Source organism: Eumetopias jubatus, unplaced genomic scaffold, assembly GCF_037043125.1.
Source record: "Eumetopias jubatus isolate StellerSeaLion01/CBP00866 unplaced genomic scaffold, mEumJub1_p1.0 scaffold_1, whole genome shotgun sequence".
Taxonomy (NCBI): Eukaryota; Metazoa; Chordata; class Mammalia; order Carnivora; family Otariidae; genus Eumetopias; species Eumetopias jubatus.
In genome coordinates, this window is record NW_028274807.1 from 166600732 (window position 1) to 166625539 (window position 24808).

Below are 24808 nucleotides of genomic sequence, written 5' to 3' on the forward strand. Positions count from 1 at the left end.
CCAAGTTTGCCCAGAGGTGTCAGAGGAGCTCACGGTCCAGAGCCCCCCCTCGAAGACAAGGGATTCAGTCAATACCACCCTTGTGTGCACATTTTTCCCACCGCAGTGCAGTGGGGGGCGGGGGGAGGGAGGAAGAGGAAAGAAAAGACCTATGTACTTACTCCCGAGTTCCCAGGCAATGAAATGGGTTAATGCTCAAGGGCGGCCGAACTTGTAAGAAGGTACCATGTATTATTACCACTTTAATTTTGCAGACACACATATGTACGCTCAAGAATTTCTCCAGACCTTTGGATTCTCAGGGTACAATGATTCTCAGGTTACAACTTGTTGTCACCACTCTGAGAAATGTGACCAAACACAGAGAGCACAGGAGCTGGCTGAAGACCAATCACTTTATTTTCAGAAAGAGATGGCCAAAAGGGGCAGGGGTGGGGGAGACACAGAGGCATTCTGGCAGCACAGCAAACACAATCACGTCAGCCAGCCAAAACTCAAATCAAAAACAATGCCCACCGGCTTTCGCACCCACACAAGTCATGTTTCACTGTGTGACACACAGAAATGACCATCTAAATCCTAGAGGTGAAAGTATATAGCACCTTGTGCTTTACCTTGGCAGGGAGGCCACACAGGCTCGGGGACATCCACTCAGTCCTCCCCCCGAACCCTCCAGCGCAGGCCCATCCGCTGCCGGTGTGGGCAGTACTGACATCCAGGGCTCGTGGTGAGGGGGATGGACAGGCTGCAGTTCATTGGGGTGACGATAAAGCACTCTGAAACACTCAGTCCTCCGATTCCTCCAAGCAGGAGAACAAGCCCCCGACTCCCCACACCGGCAAACGGGAGGCACAGACAACCCACAGCTGACCCGTGGAAGGTCGAACATGAATCAGGGCCTACTTCCCAGGCCAGTGACGGGTGTACCGGGACAAGACGGAAATACCAGCTAGGAAATATTGAGTCCGTTCCCTTTTCGCTTACAAGGCTCAAATGCACCTTCTGAAAACACCTAGAGAAATCCATCATTAAGGGATGGGGTCTTACGATTTAAGCCTCTGGCCTCCAAGAAACAGACAAGGGACTCAGGGTGTCCTGTCTCACTGTGGGAGCTCTGGGTAAAGGATCCTTTTGGACAAAGTGCAGAGTGTCCTCACACTTAACCCCCGACCATAACCTTCCAGGGCCTGTAACAGATACACCAGCAGGGAACAGAACAGAGCTTAGAACTTGATGACCCGACTGCTCAAGAGTCAAAGGAGAGCCTCTCACTTCCAACACGGAGAAAGGACACGGACAAGGCCAAGGCAAGGGAGAGCCCTGGGAGGGGACTGGAAGGCAGACACCGGGCCTGCTTGCTCTGCACAGGCCAGAGACCGGGGCTGAGCAGCTCCGGCAGAGTTCTGAAGAATTAAATTGGTTTACCTCTCAACCTGGTTGGGGCACACAGGGGGGGCTGTCACATGGCAGAAGTATTCTTGGTCCAGTACTCCAGGGGAATGGGGCAAAAATGGACCAACGGGCAGCTGGGAGCCCCCTGACAGCAGAGTAGGAGGTCGCATCTGCTGCAAACTGGACCATTCTCAGTCTAACACAAGTGAGCTGCAGCCCTGGGGTCACCGGTAAGCAGAAATCCCTTGTCTGGGGCCCTCTTCCTCAAGTCCCCCAGTCTGTCCCATCCCCATCGGCCAGGACTCCCCAGCCCCTCCATGCCACTGGTAGTGGAACCAGCAAGGCCAGCAGCCGTGGTCTTCTTCCCATGCCCCAGCGGAGCCAACGTGTCAGTGGGGCAGCCGAACTGAAGACTCGTCCCGGGAAGGTGGGGGAGGACTTTGCAGCGGCAGGACCAGAACCCTCCGAGACAGGGCTCCAGCCAACGTCCCCCAGAGGAGGTTTCCCACTCGGGAGTTCATTTTTAGAACCGAGAACCACCAGGAGCCGAGTTACACACCCACATGTGCTCAGACGCGGGGGAGGGCGTCTGTGAAGACTGCTCAAAACCGCGGGCTGCAGAGCGCGGGGATCGGGGCCGGCAGACGTGCGGCGCCCTCCCTTCGGCCTGTCTCTCCTCCACCGACTGCCCCGGGGGCAAGCCTTCCCCGGCGCCCTGCTCCGCCGCACCCCACCCCACCGGCCAGCTCCCCGTAGGCAAACATCCCGTCCTGCTTTCCTCTGTTCCAGTAGGCTCTCCAGGCACCTCCTGACCCGGGGCCCATCTTCCGTCAGGCCACTGGTTGTCCTGGAGGGGTGGGAAGAGAAAAGGAAGAAGGTCCCAAACCAAGTTCACTCAAGACAGATCAGGCTTAATGCTCACTCTATGTTCACATTCTCTACAGTAAGAAAACGCAGAGAAACCTATTTTTGTCCTGATTTTTATAAAAACCTATAATGTGATTTTTATGACCTTTTTCTAGTCTGACCTTTTTCTCCTGACCACACCCACTCTGCTTAAAGATTGTAGAGGCGGCTGGTGTTCTCACGCAGGGTGGCCAAGGTGTGGGCGAGCGGCTGATCTTTGACCCTCGCAATCTCTCGAACTGTATGCAAGGCCAGGCCTGGGTGGGCGTACTGGCAGAGGCTTTTGGGAACCTGGAAGACATCAAGCATTCAGAACATCACTGTGCCTTCTGCGCACAGCCTTGACACAGATCCCCCTCCCTGCCCTTCCCCAGCAAGGACCTCTTTGGGGCTGCCCTGTAGAGACCCCTTTACCTGCAGGTGCAGGGAGAGTCCTAGTCATGGGGGGCTCTGGGTGAGCAGGGTCCCACGCTTCCTTGGACTACCCTCTACAGGGTAGGGCTTTGCACTGCCTGGAAGAGAGTGGTTACCCTTCAGCTTCTCAGCCCCCTAGACTTTTGGTTCTGCAGAGCCACAACAAGGAGACGTCTACACAGCCAAGGGTGAGACCTGGAAGTCACTGGGGCTCTGGCCCTGCCAACCTTGCAAAGGTGACCGGCCCCCTCCCCCCACCCCCACTTCAACTCAGCCTGATGACACCCCTACCTGTCGGGGCAGGAAGTAGGGAGCGTCCGTTTCCACGATGATTCTCTCCAGCGGGATCTGCTTCAGAGCATCCCGTGCCTCCCAGGCCGAGGAGTAAGTCAGGACGGCCGTGAAGCCCACAGACATGTTGGGGAAGTGCTTCAGCAAGGGTTCGATGACCGGGTAGCTGCCGGTGAAGCAGTGCCTGGTGGGGGGAGGGGAGGGTTTCCAGGTCAGGGCCCCTCTCACAGCACCCTCTGCAACAGCCCCCAACTCCCCTCTCAAATTCTCTTCTGTGGGCACATTTCCAGAAACACAAAGGCTACACCCAAGGGAAGGACTCCACAGGAACCAGACAAGAGCTGGTTCCAACACAGTAAGACCCAAGGTGACTCTTGGTGACTGAAGCTCAGCAGTCAACCCATCAGAGCGCCAAATCCTATACAGCCACTTCAAGTGATCCCCACAGGGACCAGAGAACAATATAGGGCCAGAGTACACTTATAACACAACAGAAGCAGAATTAAAGCCTGTGGTCCCTCCAAGATCACAATTACAATAGGTAAAAATTATGTTTCTGCAGTCAAATGGACTGGAAGGAAACAAAAAAGGGAAGATATTAGGGAGTGGGACTACAGGGGAATCTTCTCTGAGTTTGGTAACTACTCATGTTCTTAGTACACAACATATTGTTAACCAATCTGAAAATTCACGGCTTCCTCCCAGCCACAACACTTCATTGAGCCATCTTAGCCCAGGTTTACCTGCCCCCATGAGATTTCCTTCAAAGCCATCCCAAGACAAAGCCATGAGAAACCAACCAACCCACCCTGAAGAGCCAAGGGATTGTATCTCATCTCTGGTGTGTGCTACCAGTCAGAGAGGTCATGCTCTCTGCTTGGGCACCTGAAAGGCAGCAGTCTGGCCTGATAGTCCACTGCCTTCTGCTGCCCATCAACACCTGATTTGGGTCCTAGACTCTGTTTTTTTTCAGTTAACCCATCTCACCCATCTTGAAAAAGCCAGCCCAGGCATCACCTCCTGGCCCCTCTCCAGCAAAGCTAAGCTAATGGCCCCTCTTCTGGCTCCCACAGCACCTTATGCCCACCTCGGCCCTGGGCTCTGCACCAGATGACTCGTCTGCCTCCCACAGCTGCTCCCGGGGGCCCTGAGCCAACACCCATGACAGGCACACAGTAGGAGATCAAGAGTTTACCACACTGAACTTAAGAGCCCCTAGATACAATTAAGATTAAACACATACTGAATTTTCTTGGGGGAAAATGAAATTTCAAATTCACAAAAGCAAAGAATTTCTTTGTGGATGCCCTGGAATGATATCTGCGCGCTAAGTCACAACACAGTGGCCTCTCCCCAGATCAAGAGCCCTCATTTCGGAGTGCTCAGACTTCATGTTAGCCTGCCACCAGGGATGAGGGTCACGAAAGTCCCCTTCTTGCTCACCGGTGATTTAGGATATTAGCTCAAACCATATGAAATTGCCATTTTGTAAGTAAAAAATGGCCAAAATCAGAAATTTCATATGGTTCAACCTAATACTTAATCTTTAGAGAAGATACTATATCACAAAGACTGAATACTATCATCTTCTCCTCACTGGGTTTTCCTTTTTCCAACTAACGTCCTACACAGAAGGAAGTGTTCGTCTCATTTGCCCACCGGAGCTCCGGCCTTCTAACCTATGGATCTTGTAGTCTGAGGGCACAAATCTTTTCATGATGTTCAGTAGATCTTCGTCAGCTTCTCGGCAGTGGATCACCAAGGGCTTCTTCAGAGACACGGCCAACTGCAGCTGTCTCTCAAACACCTGGGAGAAGGCAAGGGGACACCTGTTAGAGCCACGTCAGAAGTCTGTTACAGCCCCACAACACCCAGGCCAACAGGCACCCCCACTGTCTCCAATTCTGCAGACTATATAATGTATTATAATAATAGCCCACACTTATGGGATGCTTACTACAGGTAGTGCTCAGAGCACTTCTGGTGTATTATTAACATGACCCTTACAAGTGCCCCAAGATAGGTTACTGCTGTTAGCCCACCACGCAGTCAAGAAAAAGAGGCTCCAAGAGAGGTCAAGTAATCTGCAGCTGGTAAGCTGGAGCACCACAATTCAAACCTGAACCCAGGCACTGCACATGGCAACCACTACGCCATGCCTATGTGGGGTTTCAGGGCAGGGCTCAGGAACATAAAGTTCGACTTACATGTCCTTCCCCTCACTGTCCCCACCTCTACTCCTACTCCCAAGAAGTAATCACCTTCCACACATTTTCCAAAGAGTTGTGTGTGTGCCTGAGCACACACGCACACACACACTCACACACACATTCGCACAATACCGGGGTCTCAGAAGGTGCTCAAATACTTGAAAGAATGGAAATTACATATTTTCTCCAACTTACTTTCTTTACTCAACCAAAATCAGATACCCTTCTAGGTGAATACCTACTGGTATACTACCTTCCATTTTTTAACTTTCTTCTTTTTTTGTAAGATTTTATTTTTAAGTAATCTCTACACCCTACATGGGACTTGAACTCAAAACCCCAAGATCAAGAGTCGCATACTCTACTGACTGAGCCAGCCAGGCGCCCCTAACCCTTTTTTTTCTTAAAAAAAAAAAAAAAGGCAAGTCACTAGTAAAATACACATATTGTAACTTAAATGAAAAAAGGGCTAGGAAGGCGCCCTGGTGGCTCAGTCCTTGAGCGTCTGCCTTCGGCTCAGGTCATGATCCCGGGGTCCTGGGATTGAGCCCCACATCAGGCTCCCTGCTCGGCGGGAGGCCTGCTTCTCCCTCTCCCACTCCCCCTGCTTGTGTTCCTGCTCCCACTCTCTCTCTGTCAAATAAACAAAATCTTAAAAAAAATGAATAAAAATAATTTTTTTAAAAAGGGGGGGCTAGGACTTCTTTCCTCTAACAAGTCCAGCTTTAGAAGAACACAGTATTAATTCATTATAAACAAATGACCTCATCTTAAACTTCATGTTTCCATGAGCAGTTTTCAACTGTGGAATATAATCCATGTTTGCATTTTTAACATCAAATAAAATACTGCCGGTACTTCGAGCCCTGTGATATTCACTTGAGAATGGCATTTTCAAGTCTGACGCTTGTGCTACCTCTTCTCCAAAGAGTGACACTGAGCCAGTAACAATTCTGATGTCATTCTTGTTTAACCTGTGTTTTCAACAGAAAGAAAAAGACCACTGACACCAAAATCTTAGAATGCTTGGTAGAGGCTTTAAGGCTGGGCTAGTTCCAGTATCTACAGCTGGCTGGATCCCCTCCTAGCACACCTGCCCTCCGCAGACCCCTACAGAGGCAGGAGGCTGCCAGAGATTCCATTTTTTTTCTCTTTTTAAGATTTTATTTATTTATCTGTCAGAGAGAGAGAATGCACAAGCAGGGGGAGTGGCAGGCAGAGGGAGAAGCAGGCCCCCCGCTGAGCAAGGAGCCCAACGTGCATCCTGGGAGTCTTTAGTGTTCTACAGAAATATCTTATCCTCCATCCTCTACAGGGAGTTCTGCCCTCCCGCTGCCAGCAATTTCTTTCCTCTGAATCCCCCTTTTCCAGTCCTGAGTCCTATCTCACCAAGCCAGGGGAGAGCCACAAGATTTTATTCACCACCCTCTGTGATAACTTCCAATTCAGTCTGTGGTGCGGTGTGCCCTATGTGCCTCTATATGAAGTTCTGATACCATAATAATTTAATCAAGGAAAAAGTTACAGTGAAATACTCAGCACATTTCCTGGCACACGGCAGGCATTCCATAAACACCCATCTATACAGTTAAATACAAGGCCATTCCTCCTGCCAGTGGCCTCAGTGCATCCATTTCTCAACTGTCCTTCTTTCCATACCACACCTGCCTTGAGCCAGAGAAACAAGCCAGGAAAGTTGAATACTAAATATTTTTCTTTCTTAAAAATCTGTTCACTAGGTCTTCAAATTTAGCTATTTTTCCATTCACTTCTGACAATAAATGACCACCTCAAGCCAGAAACTCAAGCTTCCTAATATTAGTACTGAAAGGGAACTCTGGACAGGCAAGAGGTTGTGTGAATGTGTACCTAATTCTGAACAGAAACACTATTTACACTACAAACTCATTAGATAGTAGTAGAAAGTAGAAAACTGGAAACATTCACACAAATAAAATCCCACCTACCTGTCTGAAAGTATATCAAGTCAAAATCATCCTGTTCCAAATTTAGTAACCTCAACAGGTCCTAGAGAACTCATCTTGAGATCCTTCTGGGGGCGCCTGGGTGGCTCAGTCTGTTAAGCGTCTGTCTTCGGCTCAGGTCATGATCCCAGGGTCCTGGGATCAGCTGGCATTGGGCTCCCTGCTCAGCAGGGAGTCTCCTTCTCCCTATCCCTCTACACTTCCCCCGTTCATGCTCTCTCTCTCACACTCTAATAAATAAAAATATTTTTAAAAATAAAATAAATGAGATCCAAAGATTCCGAAGCATCTGAACACCTGAAATTGTTTCTTATTTAAATCAACTGTTAAGCCTTGCGTGCCTAGTGGGGCGCCTGGGTGGCTCAGTCGTTAAGCGTCTGCCTTCGGCTCAGGTCATGGTCCCAGGGTCCTGGGATCGAGCCCCGCATCGGGCTCCCCTCTCGGCAGGAAGCCTGCTTCTCCCTCTCCCACTGCCCTGCTTGTGTTCCCTCTGTCGCTGTGTCTCTGTCAAGTAAATAAATAAAATCTTTAAAAAAAAAAAAGCCTTGTGTGCCTATTGGTTGCCATGGACAACTGTATGCAAATTGGAATCTCCATCTCCTAAAGGTGTATAAAGATCTAGAGTCTTCTGCTTTGTCAGAAGAGTATCACACATTCTCTGAATTTTCTCTTTGGTCAAGGGAAAATTAAGAAATTTTTGCCTCTAGAAGATTCCCCTCTCTTAATTCACAATTAACCACAGATGCCAGGAGCAGTGGGGCCCAGCATCAGTGTACAGCAGAGGTTGACCCAACTGGGCTGGGGACAGCACCAAAGGGAAAGCCAGCTTGCCAAATTCTGTCTGCCCAGGTGGGCATCCACACACCACCTCACGAAGGCCTGGAGCATACTAGGCACACAGACCCAGCACACCAGGCATCAGCAGAAGACTGCACGCGACAAATTCTAGAACAAAGGCAACCTGGCAGTGTGAGCAGTGACAGGGTGGGAGGGTCGTTCTCCTCATCCTGCTCCTTCCCAAATCAGAAACTTCCACTGAAATGCTGGAACCACCCTTCCATGCCAAATGTCCATGCTCAAAAAATAGTAGTTGCCATCTCTGGTGGGATGGGACATTCTCTTCATTACAGTTTTATATTTTCCAAATATTCTATGGGCACACTTAACTTTAAAACCAGAATAAAAAATACAGTTTAATTAAACAAACGTACAACTGGTTGTTTCCCAAGAAGGAAGGAAAACAGATGTCTTGCCATCTGTATCATTAGCCATAAGATGTCACAGACGAGGAACTATCCCCCTCTCCTACATAATAAAGAAATAGTTGGTGAAGCATTTGACAAGTGACATCTCGATGGTCTGGACAAGAGCAATTATATTTTTAAGGGTTCTAAATTCTCTAGATCTGAAAGTAGAGAAACCTTTATTGTTAGGTTCAACAACTGAGAGAGGAATTGAAACCGTGAGCCAACTAAGGAGAGCCGCATTACCTTGTGCTGTTCCGGGACAGGCGTGGTGCACTTGTACGAGTAATCCAAGCCCATTTCCCCAAATGCCACAGCCTTGGGGTGCCTTAATGCTTGCAAAAGATTTCTCTCTTGACTCTCACTGTAGTAACGTGCAAAATGAGGATGACAGCCAAAGGCTCCCCAAACCAGATCCTCTTTCAACAGCTCCTCCCACAGGCAATCTGTCAGTGTCCGAGGATCACAGAAGTCGGAGATGCAGCCCTGAAACTCCTTAGGGAAGGAGCTGCTATAAATTTTTCTGAACTTGGTAAAGGAACCTTTGAAAGACAACTTGGAATACAGCATGTCCAAGTGACAGTGGGTATCAATGAAACCCTCCTCTAGGCCTGACTCCCGATGGTCCCTTGGCAGGGAGCTAGATGCGTGCCCTCCGCAGGGACGGGGCGGCGCCTCCTCCTGGAGTGCTCTTTTCTCCTTCACCTCTTCTTCTTCTGAGCTTCTGGAGAAACGAAATAAACGAGCGTTCTGGGATCTGCCTTCCTCGGTCACCTCCTGGTCTCTGGAGGTGTTCTGGGAGCTCACTGTAGAGTCAGGGGAATAATCACTCAGGAGGCCCCGGCTGCCCCTCCCTGCCTGCAGCGGGTCACTGCCGCCACCGCCGCCACCGCCCACAGCCGGATAACCAGGAGGCTTGGGGCTGCTGGTCCAATAGCTGGCGTAGTCACACCACGGGCTACTGTACAAATGAGGCGGGTACATGACATAGTCAGTGGGGAAGGCAGAAGGCTCCAGAACTGTGGAGAATTTCAGCGAGCTGGGCTCCTCCTGAGAGAATCTGACTGTGGAGACCTCATCCACGTCAGACCAGTCACTTCCTGAAGAGGTGTGCTCTATCACCACCTCCCTTTCTTTAGGCTGCAGAAAAGAAAACAAATGATGGGTGAGCCCTCCTGTGTGAAGACGGCCTCTCATGCTCAAGTCATCAGAAGAACATAAACTCCGCCTTGCTTTTCTGGCCATGGTGAAGGCTTTGCATTGGCTCATTAGCTTACTTTGTTGCCTGGCTTCCTAATTTCTAGAATGTGAGCCAGATTACAGCTATAAGCAGTCGTATGAGGTTCAGGGAATAAACTTGTGACCAAAGTCTTAGAATACCAACCTTAGGGGAGCCTGGGGGTGGCTCAGTCAGTTGAGCGGCCAACTCTTGATTTCGGCAGGTCATGACCTCAGGGTCATGGGATCGAGCCCTATGTCATGCTCCGGGCTCAGTGGGGAGTCTGCCTGAGATTCTCTCTCCCTCTGCCTCTGCCCCTCCCTGCCACACACTTGCACTCTTCTCACTCTTTCTAAAGTAAATAAATAAATCTTGGGGAAAAAAAAAAAAAAGAGTATCATCCTTACAGGGGATGTCATACCTGTACTCCCTTTCTGAATGATCCCTTTGGAGAAAAACTGCTCTCTCTAGAATACACTGTGTACTGGGAATTTTAGAGAAGAGCAGCACCCAACATACCTCAACTCTACCATGTCTCTAACATTTCAAATGCAAAACCACATAGTCATGGTGGGTTTAAAATGTGTCTGCAAATTCGCTTTACATTACTCCCCATTGAGAGGTGGGGTTGTGAGCCTTCCCCTCCCCTTGAACCTGGGCCAATCTAGTGACTTGCGTGTAGCCAGCAGAACACAGCAGCAGTCCGAACAGCCTCGTGGCTTCCCCCTGGTTCTGTCAGCTTGTTCCTCACAGGGAAGCCAACCACCAGGGAAGAGGCCAGACCACCCTGACGCCCACCACATTCTCAAGAGGTCACCTATAGGTGCCAGCTTCAACTGCCGGCCACGTGAGTGAGCATCTTGCCCTTCCTGCCAGGCTACTGGAGTGTCAGAAGCATGAGAATACACCACCCCAACCCCCAAGCAAGACCTGCCCTGTCTAGACCTTTCTGAATTCCTCACTCACAAAATTGAGAGCAAAATAAAACATTTAGTTTAAGCCACTGCCTGGCAACAGTAAATGGATCGACCAGCTATACATTACATTAAATCAATTTAGTCCTGCTAGAACAGAAGTTTTCAAGGGCAGGAATTTTTATTTTCTTCACTCGTGTCTCCCAGACATCTACAACAGTGCCTAGCATACTGTGCTTATAAATGATGATTTAATTTGTAGAATAAATGGGGCAATGGCTCCTGAATTTAGCTTCACATCAGAACTGAGGGCTTTTTAAAGCTACCCCACCCTCATCTGTGATATTGTGATTCAACAGGTCCCAAGGACTCTGTATTTAAGTCCCCATGTCACTTGCATGCAAATCAGGTTTGAGAAATACAGTAAAAACAGGGATCTCAACTCATGCAAAGAAGACTGTTTAAGGGCCCTGGTTTCTTTTGGTTAATGAAACCATCTATACCCACAGGGACCAGATGGCTTGAGCAACAGGCCTTACAAAGCTCTTTTCCTAAAAATATTTGTATAAGCAAATACAATTCATATAATGAAAAATTCACTTAAAAAAAAAGCAATATGGCTAAGTGGTTACACATAAGGAGACACTGGAAAAATACTTGAGAAATAGGGTAACAAAGGACCAGGCTGGAAAGCTACTTTTTTTTTTTTTTTTTTTTTTTTAAATATTTTATTTATTTATTTGAGAGAATGAGGGAGAGAGAGAGAGCACATGAGAGGAGGGAGGGTCAGAGGGAGAAGCAGACTCCCCACTGAGCAGGGAGCCCGACACGGGACCCGATCCCGGAACTCCAGGACCATGACCTGAGCCGAAGGCAGTTGCTTAACCAACTGAGCCACCCAGGCGCCCCTGGAAAGCTACTTTTCACTAAATAGCTTTTATTTTTTATTTTCGAACCATGAGAATATTATTTACTCAAAAAGTAACCTGAAAAATAACTGGAAGTTGCTACATGGTAACAATCCCAAAATATACTTCCAGAAAAAAATGAACCACAAAGTGCCTGAGTGTGACAGGAACAGCTATTGGCAACTGGGCATAAATTTCCAGGGACAGAATTATACATGGATTCAAAAAGTGCTATATCTCATCAGCACAATCTTGGCTGCAGAAAACTACAAGACAAATGTCCTATTTTTACAACAGAAAAATTACACCACAATGGGAGGGAATGAGAATCTACAGGGACTAAGAGACTTGAGATATTTAGAAATTGCCACATACGGCTCTTATTTGGATAACTGTTTTAAACAAATTAAAAATATCATGAAACAAACAGGATTATTTAATCAATGACTGGACCATTGATGTTAAGGATTGTGTGTGTGTGTGTGTGTGTGCATGTGTGTGTGGTGTGTGTGGTGTGTGTGTGTGTGTGTGTGTGGTGTGGGGTGGGTGTGGGGTGGGTGTGGGGTGGGTGTGGGGTGGGTGTGGGGGGTGTGTGGGGTGTGTGGGGTGTGTGGGGTGTATGGGGGGTGTGGGGGGTGTGGGGGGTGTGGGGGGTGTGGGGGGGGTGGGGTGTGTGTGTGTGGGGTGTGTGTGGGGGGTGTGGGAGAGTGTAGGGGTGTGGGGCGTGTGTGGGGGGACGTGGGGGGGGCATGTGGGGGTGTGTGGGGGGTGTGTGTGGTCTAATAAAACATTTTTTGTTTCTACTGTCTATACTAACCTTCCATACAGCTACCTATACTCCAAAAGGAAACAAATATTGGTTACAAAATTGTAATTATGCTTGTTTTTTTCTAAAGATCACTGTACCTCTTGGAAGATTCACAATGAAGTATTTATGGATGAAATGATACAGTAATTGGGATTTGCTTCCAAATAAATTGTGGAGAGGGGAACCTGGCTGGCTCAGTCCACAGAACATGTGACTCATCATCTCAGGGTGGTGAGTTCAAGCCCCATGTCGGGTATGGAGCTTACTTTATTAACAACAACAAAAAAATTTGTGGAGAGAAAAAAAGGTAAGACAAGATGAGCAGTAAATTCATTGTTGAAGATGAGTTGACAGGTGTATGGATAATTTTCCTAAGTGTTTTAAATTTTCTATAATAAAAAGTTAAAATTCCAAATCAGAAGAAAGGGTAGATGACGTCCTCTGGTTGCTTCCCAAATTTCTCTGTCTTCCAAGGGTACTTGTGTAAAAACACAGATTCCCACATCCCACCTCAGACCTGAGTCAGATTCTCTCATTCTTATTATCAGGGAAGTTCAGGAAATCATGCTACATGACTCAAAAGGGAACCCCAGGGACAACAAAGACCATGTCAAAGACATGTGAAGTTTCAGTAAAATTATTTAATGAAATGTGAGAGTGGGAAAAATGGCGGAGTGGGGAAAATTATGAATCCAAAAATGCATGTGTCACTAGAAATACATACCATAAACAGACTTACAATTATGTCATCTAAGTCCTTGAAAGGCTTATATGGTCAAGATGGCCAAGAAAAGGTTTTTGGATTTTCTTTATTCTTTTTTTTTTTTTTTTAAGATTTTATTTATTTGTCAGAGAGAGAGAGTGTGAGTGCACAAGCAGGGGAAATGGCAGGCAGAGGGATCATGACCCAAGCCGAAGGCAGATGCTTAACTGAGCCACCCAGGCAGCCCTTGGATTTTCTTTTTGAGAAAATGGGACATTACCTATGTTCATGATTGCCTTACATTCTCACCAATATGGTAAATTTTAAACTTACATTTACTGAAGTCCTACTATACACTTAGGCACCGAGCCAAGTGTTTTCATGTATCGTTCAGGGTTCAGCAAACTGAGGCCCACAAGCCAAATCCAACACACTGTCTACTGGTGTAAACAAAATCTCACTGGAACCCAGTCAGGCCCGTTCACTTAAGTCTCTGTTTTCATGCCACTACAGCCCAGCTGAATAGTTACAACAGAGGCCACAAAGCCTACAATATTATCTGGCCCTTTACAGAATAAGTGTGCTGATCCCTCTATTTGTTTAACCATAGTAAGATTTCAAGAACTGTGACTTTTTACACAGAAGAAACTGGGGCCCAAAGAGGTTAAGTAGCTTTCTCATCATCACAGTTCAGGTGGGAACCCAAATTGTCTGATCCCAACACTCAGTGCTCACCTACCGTACCATTGGTAGCCAAAAACTGTATGACAACAACACAGGGAGCTGCTAAAAGGAGAAGTCCCAGGCTCGTGGGTATGGTGCTGCCAAAGTTAGTGTGGAGAACTGAATTCCCACCTTCTAAGTAGGCAGTCCACAGAGGTCTACGACTGGAAAATCAATACACAGTGCAAGATTACTTAGAAATATGGAGGTAAGTACTAGAAGAAAGAGCTGAAGAGATTCAAGGAGCTGCCACTAAGAGCCATAAGTAAATACAAGCAGAGATGGCTACAACAGAGGAATGCCTTCCCCCCCAGTTATAAACTATGTTAAAAATTGCTATTTTCCCTCCAATACCATTCTTTCCTTCAAGAGCAGTAAGAGTGATTTGGGTATAAGTCTCCCAGATGAAAGTTAATGTTCCAGACTCCCTTGCAGCTAGGTGTTGGCCAGGTTTCTAGATTGTCAATAGCTAAAAGCAAAAATGATGTGGACTTCTGAGTCAAGCTCTTAAAAGGCAGGAAGTGTACTTTCCTCTTCTCTTTTCCTCTTTCTACCGCCTGGAATGTCAAGGTAACATCCTCAGGGTCCTATCAGAGCAGCCACTCAGACCACAGACGGAGATTAGGCTGATGCAGAAGAGCATCAAGACAGATGGCACCAGGGTCCCTGACACCGTGCAGCCATCCTCCTCAAGCCAAACTTCTATTTTCTTTAAGCCTTTGGCCTTTGTTAGGGCAGGCAAATGCATATCCTAAGCAACATATAAATTCTAAATTTAAAAAAAAAAAAAGAGAGAGACAGCACTGAATTGAGATTTCTTAGTAACTCGGAACGGTATTTTAGAAAAGAACCATCAGTTGGTCCTGGAGTCCTTGGTAAGTAACGTGCTGCTTTTAGTGAGTAACACTCGGGATCAAACTAGAAAGACCAAATACTTATCGTCAAGAGAACTAAAAACTCCACGCTTGGTATAAGCTCTACTCACCTTCTGGCTTTCTAAATGAGAGTCGGAGTCATCCAAAAACTCGAGGGCTGGAGAACGTTTGTCAATGACTGTCCTTCGGTCACCAGCTGTCTCCTCGCTGGGTTTCTCCTGAGGGTCTATCACCACTCTCCTGTTGCAGAAACTGCTCCTCTCTGGCACAGCCTTTTCGTCCTCTGCTTTCACCTCCGGGGCTGACTCTTTCCCTTTCTGAGGAGACACAGTGACACTCCTGGCTGGCCCTTCTCCACAGCTGGGACGCTCTCCTTTGTTCGGTGTTGCCCTCGCGGCAGCCTCTCCCTTCCTTTTTGGCATCGACTTTCCCAGGATGCCCTGGATAGCCTTCAGGTAGATCACCGTAGAGCCCTGGTCTCGAAATCGATCCCTCTTCCTTTTTTGCACCTTGTTTGGTTCCTCATTTGTATCATTTTGACCCTCCGCTTCAGATGCAAATTCAGAGTTTGTGGAGTTACGAGAACTATCTTTTGAATCAACCTGGAAGCGGGGAGGAAAAAAAAAAATCTCAGTTCGTGAAAGGGTTATCCAAAGGGCGATTATGTATAGGAAGCACTCAGCAAATTATAAATCAGTGGCGGCTGCACCAATCGCAGGGAAGGTGATGGTGGCTAAGATGAAGATTCTCTCCCAGAGGATTCCATCCCACCCCACTGAGAAGTGCCACTGTAGAAGGGCCTGAATTGCTGCCATTTTATTATTCACTTTCTCATGCTCATCAGGTAATACCCTCAACACTGCAGCAGGCAGGAATGAACGGAGAAATGAACAGTCTAGTAACACTAAACTTTAAGCTCCCTGAGGCCAAGGACTACCACACACTTGAGCACACACACAAGCAAAAGAGCAGCTCAAAACTTCAGCACTAAAAGGGTCTCTAGAAACCAGCTAACACAATCCCACATCTAAGAGTCCAGAAGACCCAAGGGCCCAGGGAGGAGCAGACTCCAATCTCCCAAGTCCTGAGAGCAGAGTGCAGGCCTTATTGAAGTTCTCTGCCAACCCCTTCCCCCAAATTGAAACCTCGGTGCCGGAGGTGTCTGGTCTCCCAGAGAATGCACGAGGGTCAGTCCAGAGACTGTAACTACTCCCCGACTCCTAATCATCTCCTCATAAACACAGGTTAAGTCTCAGCCCCATCCCTCCTTCCCCTGAGCACTTACTCATTCCAGGAACTAGACTATTTGTTTTCAATGTTAATTTACTGTGAAACTCAGATCCAATCCACTCCCAGCCTGGGGTAAGAATGCTCCACAAATCTATCCCTAGAATCATCTCGAAAGCAGTTAAGTCCAAACTTCCCCAGCTATGACCCAGATTGACCATTATCCCAAGGCCTTCTACAGTCCCTACAACTTGCACTTCAAATTCATTTGTATTAAATCCCTCTCAAATATACAGAGAAAGAACTCCACACTAAGCTTGCTGATCTTTTTTCTCTACCGAAGAAAAGTAGTCTACTCCAAGAGATGTCCATCAATAAGGGAGTGGTTACACAAAGGGGCTTATGCTCTTATTTTATAGACTTCTCATATAATTTGAATTTTTTCCAAGAAGTACATACTATCTTTGTTTTTAAAAAAGCCTTTTGAAATATGTAAATCTAGACAGTAGTATGGCATAGTATTTTTTACCAGAAGTACTCAAATTGTTGGCAGCTACTAATTTTGATGAGATGGACAGGAAAGGTGGCTTTTACCTTACATTTTGAACCTCTCTCAATTTTCTAACATGGTGGACTTTTTTAAAAAAATGTCTACAGGGGGTGCCTGGGTGGCTCAGATGGTTAAGCGTCTGCCTTCGGCTCAGGTCATGATCCCGGGGTCCTGGGATCGAGTCCCGCATCGGGCTCCCTGCTCCTTGGGAGCCTGCTTCTCCCTCTGCCTCTCTCTCTCTCTCATGAATAAAAATAAATAAAATCTTTAAAAAAAAAAAATGTCTACAGGGATTATCCGGGAAAGGAGATGATAAGCCTCTTTTTTAAATACCTTTCCCTATGAAGAAAATCTAATAAACATTAAAAACAAACTTGAAGGGGCGCCTGGGTGGCTCAGTCGTTGAGCGTCTGCCTTCGGCTCAGGTCATGATCCCGGGGTCCTGGGATCGAGACCCACATCGGGCTCCCTGCTCGGTGGAGAGCCTGCTTCTCCCTCTCCCACTCCCCCTGCTTGTGTTCCCTCTCTCGCTGTCAAAAAATAAATAAAAATCTTTAAAAAAAAAAAAAAAAACCCTGAAGATTCCCTGGGCACACCCTATGGGACACAGCCACAACGTCTCAGCCTGCTTCCCCCTGGCCTGCTTCTCTCACTACTGCCAACCACCTGCCATCCTCAGGCATCCCCATTGTACCGTCATGGGCAAACCTAATTCCCTTTGCTTGTGACACCCTTGCCTCAGTCTCATTTTACACCTGATAAACTCCTATTCATCCTTTAAGGCCCCAAGCCCCTTTGACTTCTCCACCTCTGCCTGTGGGACCAGCTACCCCTCTCCTTGCCCTCCCACCCCTGCCCCAGGCCGGGTAGAGAACATGGGAAGACAAGGTCGACAACAAACGGAGGAGCCCCTGCACCTTCTGAAGGGTCACAGCTCCTCACTTCAAATCAACTGCTGCTGCTTCCAAGTATAGACCCAGAGTTATGGATTCCAGTTTTTCAGATAAAACAAGAAATGCCAAACTGAATTCACTTTTCCATTCAGCCAGCAATGTTTTGTGGAGCACTTACTATACACCAGCAGGCACTGTTCTGAATCTGTGGGTTTAGCATCCAATGAAACATACAAAAATACCTGCTTCCTGGACCTTCTATTCTAGGTAGTGAGGGGAAAGGAAAACCAGAAGAAAGGCAACATATGTTGGAGAGTGAAAAGTGCCAGAGAGAAAAAGAACATAGGAAAAGGGAGTAGAAAGTGGGGAAGCAGAAGAGGGTCACTCAAGTCTCCAGTTCAAGGTAGAGGTGTGGACCGGAGGCATATATTTTTAATGTGAAATCTCCAAAATACTAATACTTTGAGGACCTAGGGGGCCACATTCAGCCTATGGACCACGGGTTTGCCAACCCTGGTAGTGAAGACCAGGACTGTACCTGTCGGAGAAAAAAGGGTTAGAATTAGAATAACATACCTTACATTTTCTTTTTTTTTTTTTTTAAAGATTTTACTTATTTGACAGAGAGAGAGAGAGATGAGGAGGGAGGGAGGGAGGGAGGGAGGGAGGGAAAAGCAGACTCCCCGCTGAGCAGGGACCCAGACATGGGGCTCCATCTCAGGACGCTGGGATCATGACCTGAGCTGAAGGCAGATGCTTAACCAACTGAGCCACCCAGGCACTCCCATACCTTATGTTTTCATGTGGCCTTATAATTCCCAGAGCTGCCATGGCTGTCATCCCTCTTGTAGAGAGAGGGGAACTGCCACATGGCGTGTAAGTGGCAGAACCAGGAGGCAAACTCAAGCTCCCCCTAATATCCTGGAAACCAAGGGAGAATAGCGAAAATACGAAAATTGAGCAACAGTAGCAAAGACTGTGATGTCAAAGACCATGAGGACCTGAAATGGATCCAGGTCACCCAAGATCTTCAGAAGTGGAGAGGAGGCTATAAAGGTAAAGACGAGGTCTTAAGTTCAAGAGAAGAGACAAACCACCTGGCTTCAAACAGGAGAGATTTCGTTTTCCTGGCACTGCTGCTTAGTGAATTATGCGCCTCTGAAGGCAGGAGGCAAAGACTCAGTGGAGATGCTATTGCAGCGCTTGGCGCTGCCAGCCTGCATGATTTCAATAGTTTGTACCCAGCTCCCTGCCTACTCCGTCCCATCTTTTCTCCGCAGTGTGCCAGAGGAGCTCTAGAATCTGCCACCACCACACCTCTGCTAAAACCCTTCAGTGCTTCTGCATTTGCCCACAGGAAACTTCCCCAACTCCTGAGCCTGACATCAGAAGCCGTTCACAGGCTGGACCCCAAGCTTCCTTCCCAGCGTCCTCTCCCACCTTTGTCCATACACCCAGGTGCCCGGGAATGAAGAGGGGCGGCTGGAGAAAAGGGAAGTGAGGACCTTCAGGAACCAGGCGGCTCCCAAGTGCTTCAGACCAGCAGCATTTCCTGACACTTTCTGGACACACATTGTTCCGCTGCCTGAAATGTCCTCTCCTCCTCCCTGTCTGTCAGAACTCTAACAGCACCTCTTCTGTGAGGACTTTCTCAACATTAGTCACTCATTCCTCTGACCCTTGGTACTTCAAATGCCCCTGTTACAGCATTCCACACAATGCTCTGTGATGAAGGACTTCTCAGTGCCTCAACCACTGCCTTCCTCTTCGCACCTCTAACTCCTAGCATGGACTTCCACCCAAGCACCGGACATCTGCGGGGTGAAGACGCACGAACCAGGATCACACAGGAAAGCTCTGTCATTCGAGAGCAAAGATACACAATGGCTTCTTGTGTCTGGGCCTGTACCACCCTGTACCACCAGAGAGCTCCTCAAGGGGGAGGATCTTGCCCTCTTCGTCTCTCCACCCCTCACACTAACACTAGTCTGGGGCAGAACAGGGGCTCAGAGGGCCACAGTGCTAAGAATGCAGGCTTTGAAGTCCCACTGATCTGGGATAGCACAGCTTTGCCACATAGAAGCTAGATGGCCTTGGTCAAGTTACTTAACATTTCTGAGTCTCCTTTCCCAGCGCCTACACATACTAGGTATTCAAATATTTGTTAACCAATATGTAAATATTTGTTAACTGACACGTAAAGATAATACTGCCTATTTCATAAGACTCTCAGGATTATGTGAGAGCTTATGGCTCAAACATTGAGAATTCTATTTGATGGAAGTCTATCACATCATAAATGCTCCAATTTTCCCTTCCAGTGTTTCTTCCCTACAGTGAATGTAGGAATGAAGGAGGTCATACTAAAGACTAATAATATAAGGTAGGTGAAAGGTGCTCACAACAGACAAATTTAATCTTTTTCTACAGAAGAAACGAAGATCATCAGCTACCATTAGAATTTGAGAAAACCGCTCAAACAATTGTCCTAGAGGAAATAAGGAACAAACAGTAAGAGGCTGGCCAGCAGCAATCTCTAGTGAATCTAAATTGCCCAGTCTAGCTATCCTCTGAATGGGTTCCCCCAAAACTCGTATGTTGAAATCTAACCCCAAGAAGGTGGTATTAGGTCCTTTGGGAAGTGATTAGGTCATGAACATGAAGCCCTCATGAATGTGACTAGTGCTCCTATCTAAAAGTCCCCAAGAGAGCTCCCCTGCCCCCCTTCCGCCATGTGAGGACAGAAGAGAAATCTACAAACCAGAAAAGGGCCCTCACTTGACCATGCTGGCCCCCTGATCGCAGACTTCCAGCCTCCAAAACTGTAAGAAATAAATTTATGTTATTTATAAGCTACCCAGTCTGTGGCATTGTTACCAAAGCCAGAACATTCCCCTCTGAATATTCTGTGACCTGGCTGAGACCTCTGTGCTGAGGCTGGGGAGGAGACAGATAATGGGGGACCCACACACAAAGCCAAGCGTTTACCCCTCAAAATTTACAGAGCAAATGAAGAACAGGTAGATAGGTGGGTAAAAGTAGGAATGAGGGGACCTTAGAAGGACCAAGGGGGAGAACGTGCTATTTTTGTGAGTGCCACTGGGCTGTGCTTGCTGACAGGACTCAGGACTTACTAGAAAAACAAGCTGGACATGACTGCAGAGTATGAAGGGAAGAGGTGCAGACTGAGAAAAAGATAAGAAAGGCATTTCGTAATTCATCAAGATGAGTCAAGTACTGTACCTTGTTTTCAAACTAACAAACACTACAGGGCAGAGCCCTTAGCAGTGCTAGAGAGGGACAATTTGAATTAATAATATCAACATCCCCATATTCTATCCTCACTCAATATGAGTGATCTTTCAAAAATGCACATCTGCCTTCCCTGTGTATAGAACTCTACATGACTCTTTAATGGCTTGGAGTAAAATCCAAATTCCCTTGGCTACTAAAGCCCAGTTGCAATCGGCCCCCTACCTAGCTCTCTAGTCTCCATTCTGGGCTCTTATGCTCCACACACCACATCATGAGGCAGTCTTGTGACTTCTCAAGCCCGCCCACCAGGATGTGTTCTCCTAGAAGCAGTCTCATGGCTCCACAATCCAACATAGTACTTGACACCCAGTAACCCTCAAGAGCTTACTGACTAAAAGCAAGGCACTAACCCCACAACTTCTGACACAGGACTGGACTACTCATTGCTCCATGCTTAACCATTTAAATTGATTTTGGCAAAAAACACCCCTTAGGCCCAAATAAGATAAAGATGGGCCCAAGACAGAATTAGACCCACCTGGATTAAAGGCTAGTCCTTCAAATCTTGGTTCCTGAGCCAGGGATGCAGTACACCTGGAAGAGTAGGCAGATTCCTGCCCTTCTTGGAAGGCTTCATTCTACCTCTAATTGTCACTGAAGTCAAATGTAATCAATTGAGATTATTTCATGCTGTGCCCAAATCAAGTGAAAAACTATCAAGAAGGGTTAATGACAAGATTAAATTGTATGGGCAAAGCCCCATATTTACTTGATTTACCTTTGAGTCATATTCAATATGTATTTTTATGCTAAAGACAAAGCTTTTGAAATCACTATTAAAAAAAAAAATCAAGGGGCGCCTGGGTGGCTCAATCGGTTAAGTATCTGCCTTCAGCTCAGGTCATGATGCCAGGGTCCGGGGATTGAGGCCCACGTTGGGCTCCCTGCTCGGCAAGGAGTCTGATTCTCCCTCTGCCCCGCATCCCGATCGTGCTCTCTCTAAAATAAATAAATAAAATCTTTGGGAAAAAAAAAAAACACACCCATGTGCCATAAAGAGTTCTGCGAGGTCCACGGTGAGGACACTTGGAGCACTTCACCTAAGAGTTCCCCAGGATAAACAGCCAAGGACAGCCTAGTTTCTCAGCTCCACATAATTTAACCACGCAGAAGTTTAGAGACACGTTCCTTAGTGCCTTTTTTCACTGCTTTTGTAAGATCGCTTTATCTGAAGGCAGCCCATGTCACCCAACTAAGACTTTCCCTCCACCCTTCCACATACAAAACTCCTCACCTCTTAAGGCCCAGAGCTCTAAACCCGGAATACAAACTAAGAGGGCAGTGATCTGTTTTGTTACTGGAGAATCCCAAGCAACTAGAACTTTCCTGGGATGATCTAGGCCCTCAATAAGTATTTGTTCAAAATATGACTGAAAAAGGGGATGAAGCTCACACTTGGGCCAGCAACGTTAGCTAGTACTCTCTCACCAGGGAAACAGCCAACTATGAGAGATGAATTGCACTTGCTTCTATTTCTCACAGACTCATGTTCAACTTTCCCTCACCAGGAAAATTTTATCCTTTTTTAAGTTCATATAAAACGAAACAGTGGAGGAAATGTACCTCCTCTGAGAAACCCTCCTGCATGTTCCCAAAGGGGAACTAAATGTTTAAGCTCCAAAACAAACTCTACCCTACCCACCAAGCAAAACCCCAAGGTGCTAGAAACTGTAACTTCAGTAAAAAGCTACACCAAGAACCAAATTCTTATTCTCAGTTCTGTGACTCAGAGAAGTTCAAAGTACAAGGGCACAATTCCTTAAATTTACAACTGAAATAAATAGGTCTGTGTCTCTTGAGCAGGCAATGCACCTTCTACTGCAGTTATCCTCCCGCCCGGCTGGCTGCACAGTACAATTTACTGGAGGAGCATTTACAAATCTAGAAACGCCGGCCACACCCCGCCCAATTAAATGGGAATGAGAAGCAGGCACAAACCTCCCAAGTAGTGTTAAAGTGCTGCCAAGTTTGAAAACTACCTCTCTATGGCACTGTAGGCCACCCCCCTTGGTCCCCCGGGTTTGTGATAAGCAGACCTCTGGGAAGACCCCAAAGATCTTGAAGGACACGACCCTTTTTAGTCTCCTTCCACCAACAGCTCAAGCCACGTGGAAGGGGCTTCACTGATTCCAAGGCGTCGCAGCCACCTACCTTAAGGCTGCAGGCTTCCTCCTCTAGAGAAGCCATTTCTCCTGGAGAGGGGTTGACAGGGCGAAGCGGGGATCCCTCTGACGAGAGGAATCCCCGTGTGCTCCGAATCAGGCAGCCTTTGGCGGCAGCCCCGCCCACACCTGCGCCGGAAGAATGCGAGGAGGAGGAATTTCTGCGGCAGGATGAGCCCCGGGGCAACCTCGGCGTGCAGGCCACATCGTCCTCCTTCTGGACTTTCAGACGCTTGGGGCTGCTGGTCCCTCCTGAACGCGACGCAGAGCTAGGAGCTGGCCGGCTGGAGGGGGCCACATCACTGGGCTCCCGGAGGCAGCTGCGCTTGCGGGGACACCCTTCCGAAGTGCTGCTCCACTGGTACTTGACCTTGCGCCGCTCCGACGCCATGGGCACCTGCAAGGTAAAGAGGGGGCCTGGATTCCAACACCAGCCCTCTTCAGACTCCCGCCACCCTGGGTCCCCTGGGGGAAGGCAAGCCAGAAGGTCAGAGTCAGGGGCCTCACTGACCTTTCCCCCTTCTTTCCACTGCCCATCACAGTTCTCAAGGTTTCGGAGATGCCAACGCGCTTCGCCTTAGTCAAAACGATCCGAGATTTACTAAGGGCGTCGGTTTGGTTTCCAAACCCACAACGTGCTTCCGCGATCACCAAGCGCTTCAGTTTGCACAGCGCTCCTAGGGAGATGTCAAAGCGCTTCCGGGATTACAAAGCGCTTCGATTTAGTTTGCAATACAGAGCCCTTCGGGGATGTCAAAGCGCTTCAAAAGACTACAAGGCGCTTTAGAGTCCACACATGGCGACCGGACCCACAGCCTTTGGCGGGCGCCTGGCCCAGAGGCCCGGAATGGCGAGGGCGGGCCGCAGGGCAGAGCCAGACACGGCGCGCAGCCCGCCCTGCTCCCGCGGCCCCGCCGACCAGCCCCGGGCCCGAGGGGCCGAGGCGCCCCTCAGGAGCCGGCAGTACCGCGCTCGGCCGCCACGGGACACCCTCCGGCTCGCGCGGCTGCCCCTTCCGTCCCTGCCGCCGCCCAGACGTCGGCCCCGCCGCCCCCACGTCCCGAACGTCCCTCCCCGGCCGCCTGCTCGCCTCCCGCCCCAGTCCTGCAGCCCGAGCTCGGCCTCCGCCCGAGCTCCGGCCACACCGGCCTCCGCCGCGCCCGCCTCCCGGAACGAGCCCTGCGGCCCGCGGCCCGGCGTGCGGCGGGGGCGGGCCTTGCGCAGAACGGAGGGCGCCCATTGCTCGAATCGGCAAGGGGCGGGACTCCAAGCAAGACGGAGCTCGCCTGTTGGCCAGGAGGCTTGGAGGCATTGGTCGGAAGCAAGGCGAGGCGGAGCCACTCACGTGGGCCAGAAGAGCGCGAAGCTAGGCAGGGCCGCAGTTCCCCCAGCCAGCCTTCCGTGGGGTTGGGGGCGTCGGCCGACCACCTTCCCAGAGTGACGCTCCCCGCTCCTCAGCGTTTTGCCGCTTAGCCAGACGGGTTCAGATCCCTATCCTCACCTCGAACCCACACCAACATCCTGACCCCATTTGCAGAGCAGGAAACTGTGGCTCATAGAGAGCAAGTGACACACCCAGAAAGTGGCAGAGTCGGAAGTTAGGAGCCACAGGAAAAAAAGGCTACACAGGGGCGCCTGCGTGGCTCAGATGGTTAAGCGTCTGCCTTCAGCTCGGGTCGTGATCCCGGGATCCTGGGATTGAGTCCCGCATTGGGCTTCCCTGCTCCTTGGGAGCCTGCTTCTCCCTCTGCCTCTCTCTCTCTCTCTCTCTCTCTGACTCTCATGAATAAACAAAACATTTTTTAAAAAATTTAAAAAAAGAAAAAAAGGCTACACAAAAATGTAAAATGTGAAATTTTTGCCAGGCAAAAAATACCAAAGTTGAAAGACAAGTTACAAACTTAGTAAAATATTCGCAACACATGACAAAGGACTAATGTCCTTACTATGTAAAAACTTTTTTTTAAGATTTTACTTCTTTAACAGAAAGAAAGAGGGCAGGGGGGAAGCGGCAAAGGGATAGGGAGCAGGGAGCCTGATGTGGGTGGGGCTCGATCTCAGGACCCTGA

At 48.4% G+C, this 24808-nt stretch overlaps 1 protein-coding gene across 2 annotated transcripts; it reads right to left on the bottom strand.

Moving 5' to 3' along the window:
- Positions 1–381: 381 nt before the first annotated feature.
- TATDN2 (TatD DNase domain containing 2) lies at positions 382–23740 on the bottom strand. Of its 2 annotated transcripts, none has more exons than XM_028101649.2 (8): positions 23251–23740; positions 22729–23136; positions 14703–15194; positions 8689–9582; positions 4683–4810; positions 3004–3187; positions 2421–2589; positions 382–2239 (listed from the first exon to the last, which is right to left on the bottom strand). In XM_028101649.2, the coding sequence occupies exons 2-7, from the start codon at positions 23128–23130 to the stop codon at positions 2449–2451; spliced, it is 2241 nt and encodes a 746-aa protein (XP_027957450.1). In that variant the 5' UTR covers positions 23131–23136; positions 23251–23740; the 3' UTR covers positions 382–2239; positions 2421–2448. The 2 variants fall into 2 exon arrangements, 1 of the variants encoding a protein (XP_027957450.1); XR_003608905.2 differs by lacking the exon at positions 382–2239 and adding an exon at positions 2713–2810 and having other exon boundaries at positions 2504–2589.
- Between the last annotated feature and the right edge of the window lie 1068 nt (positions 23741–24808).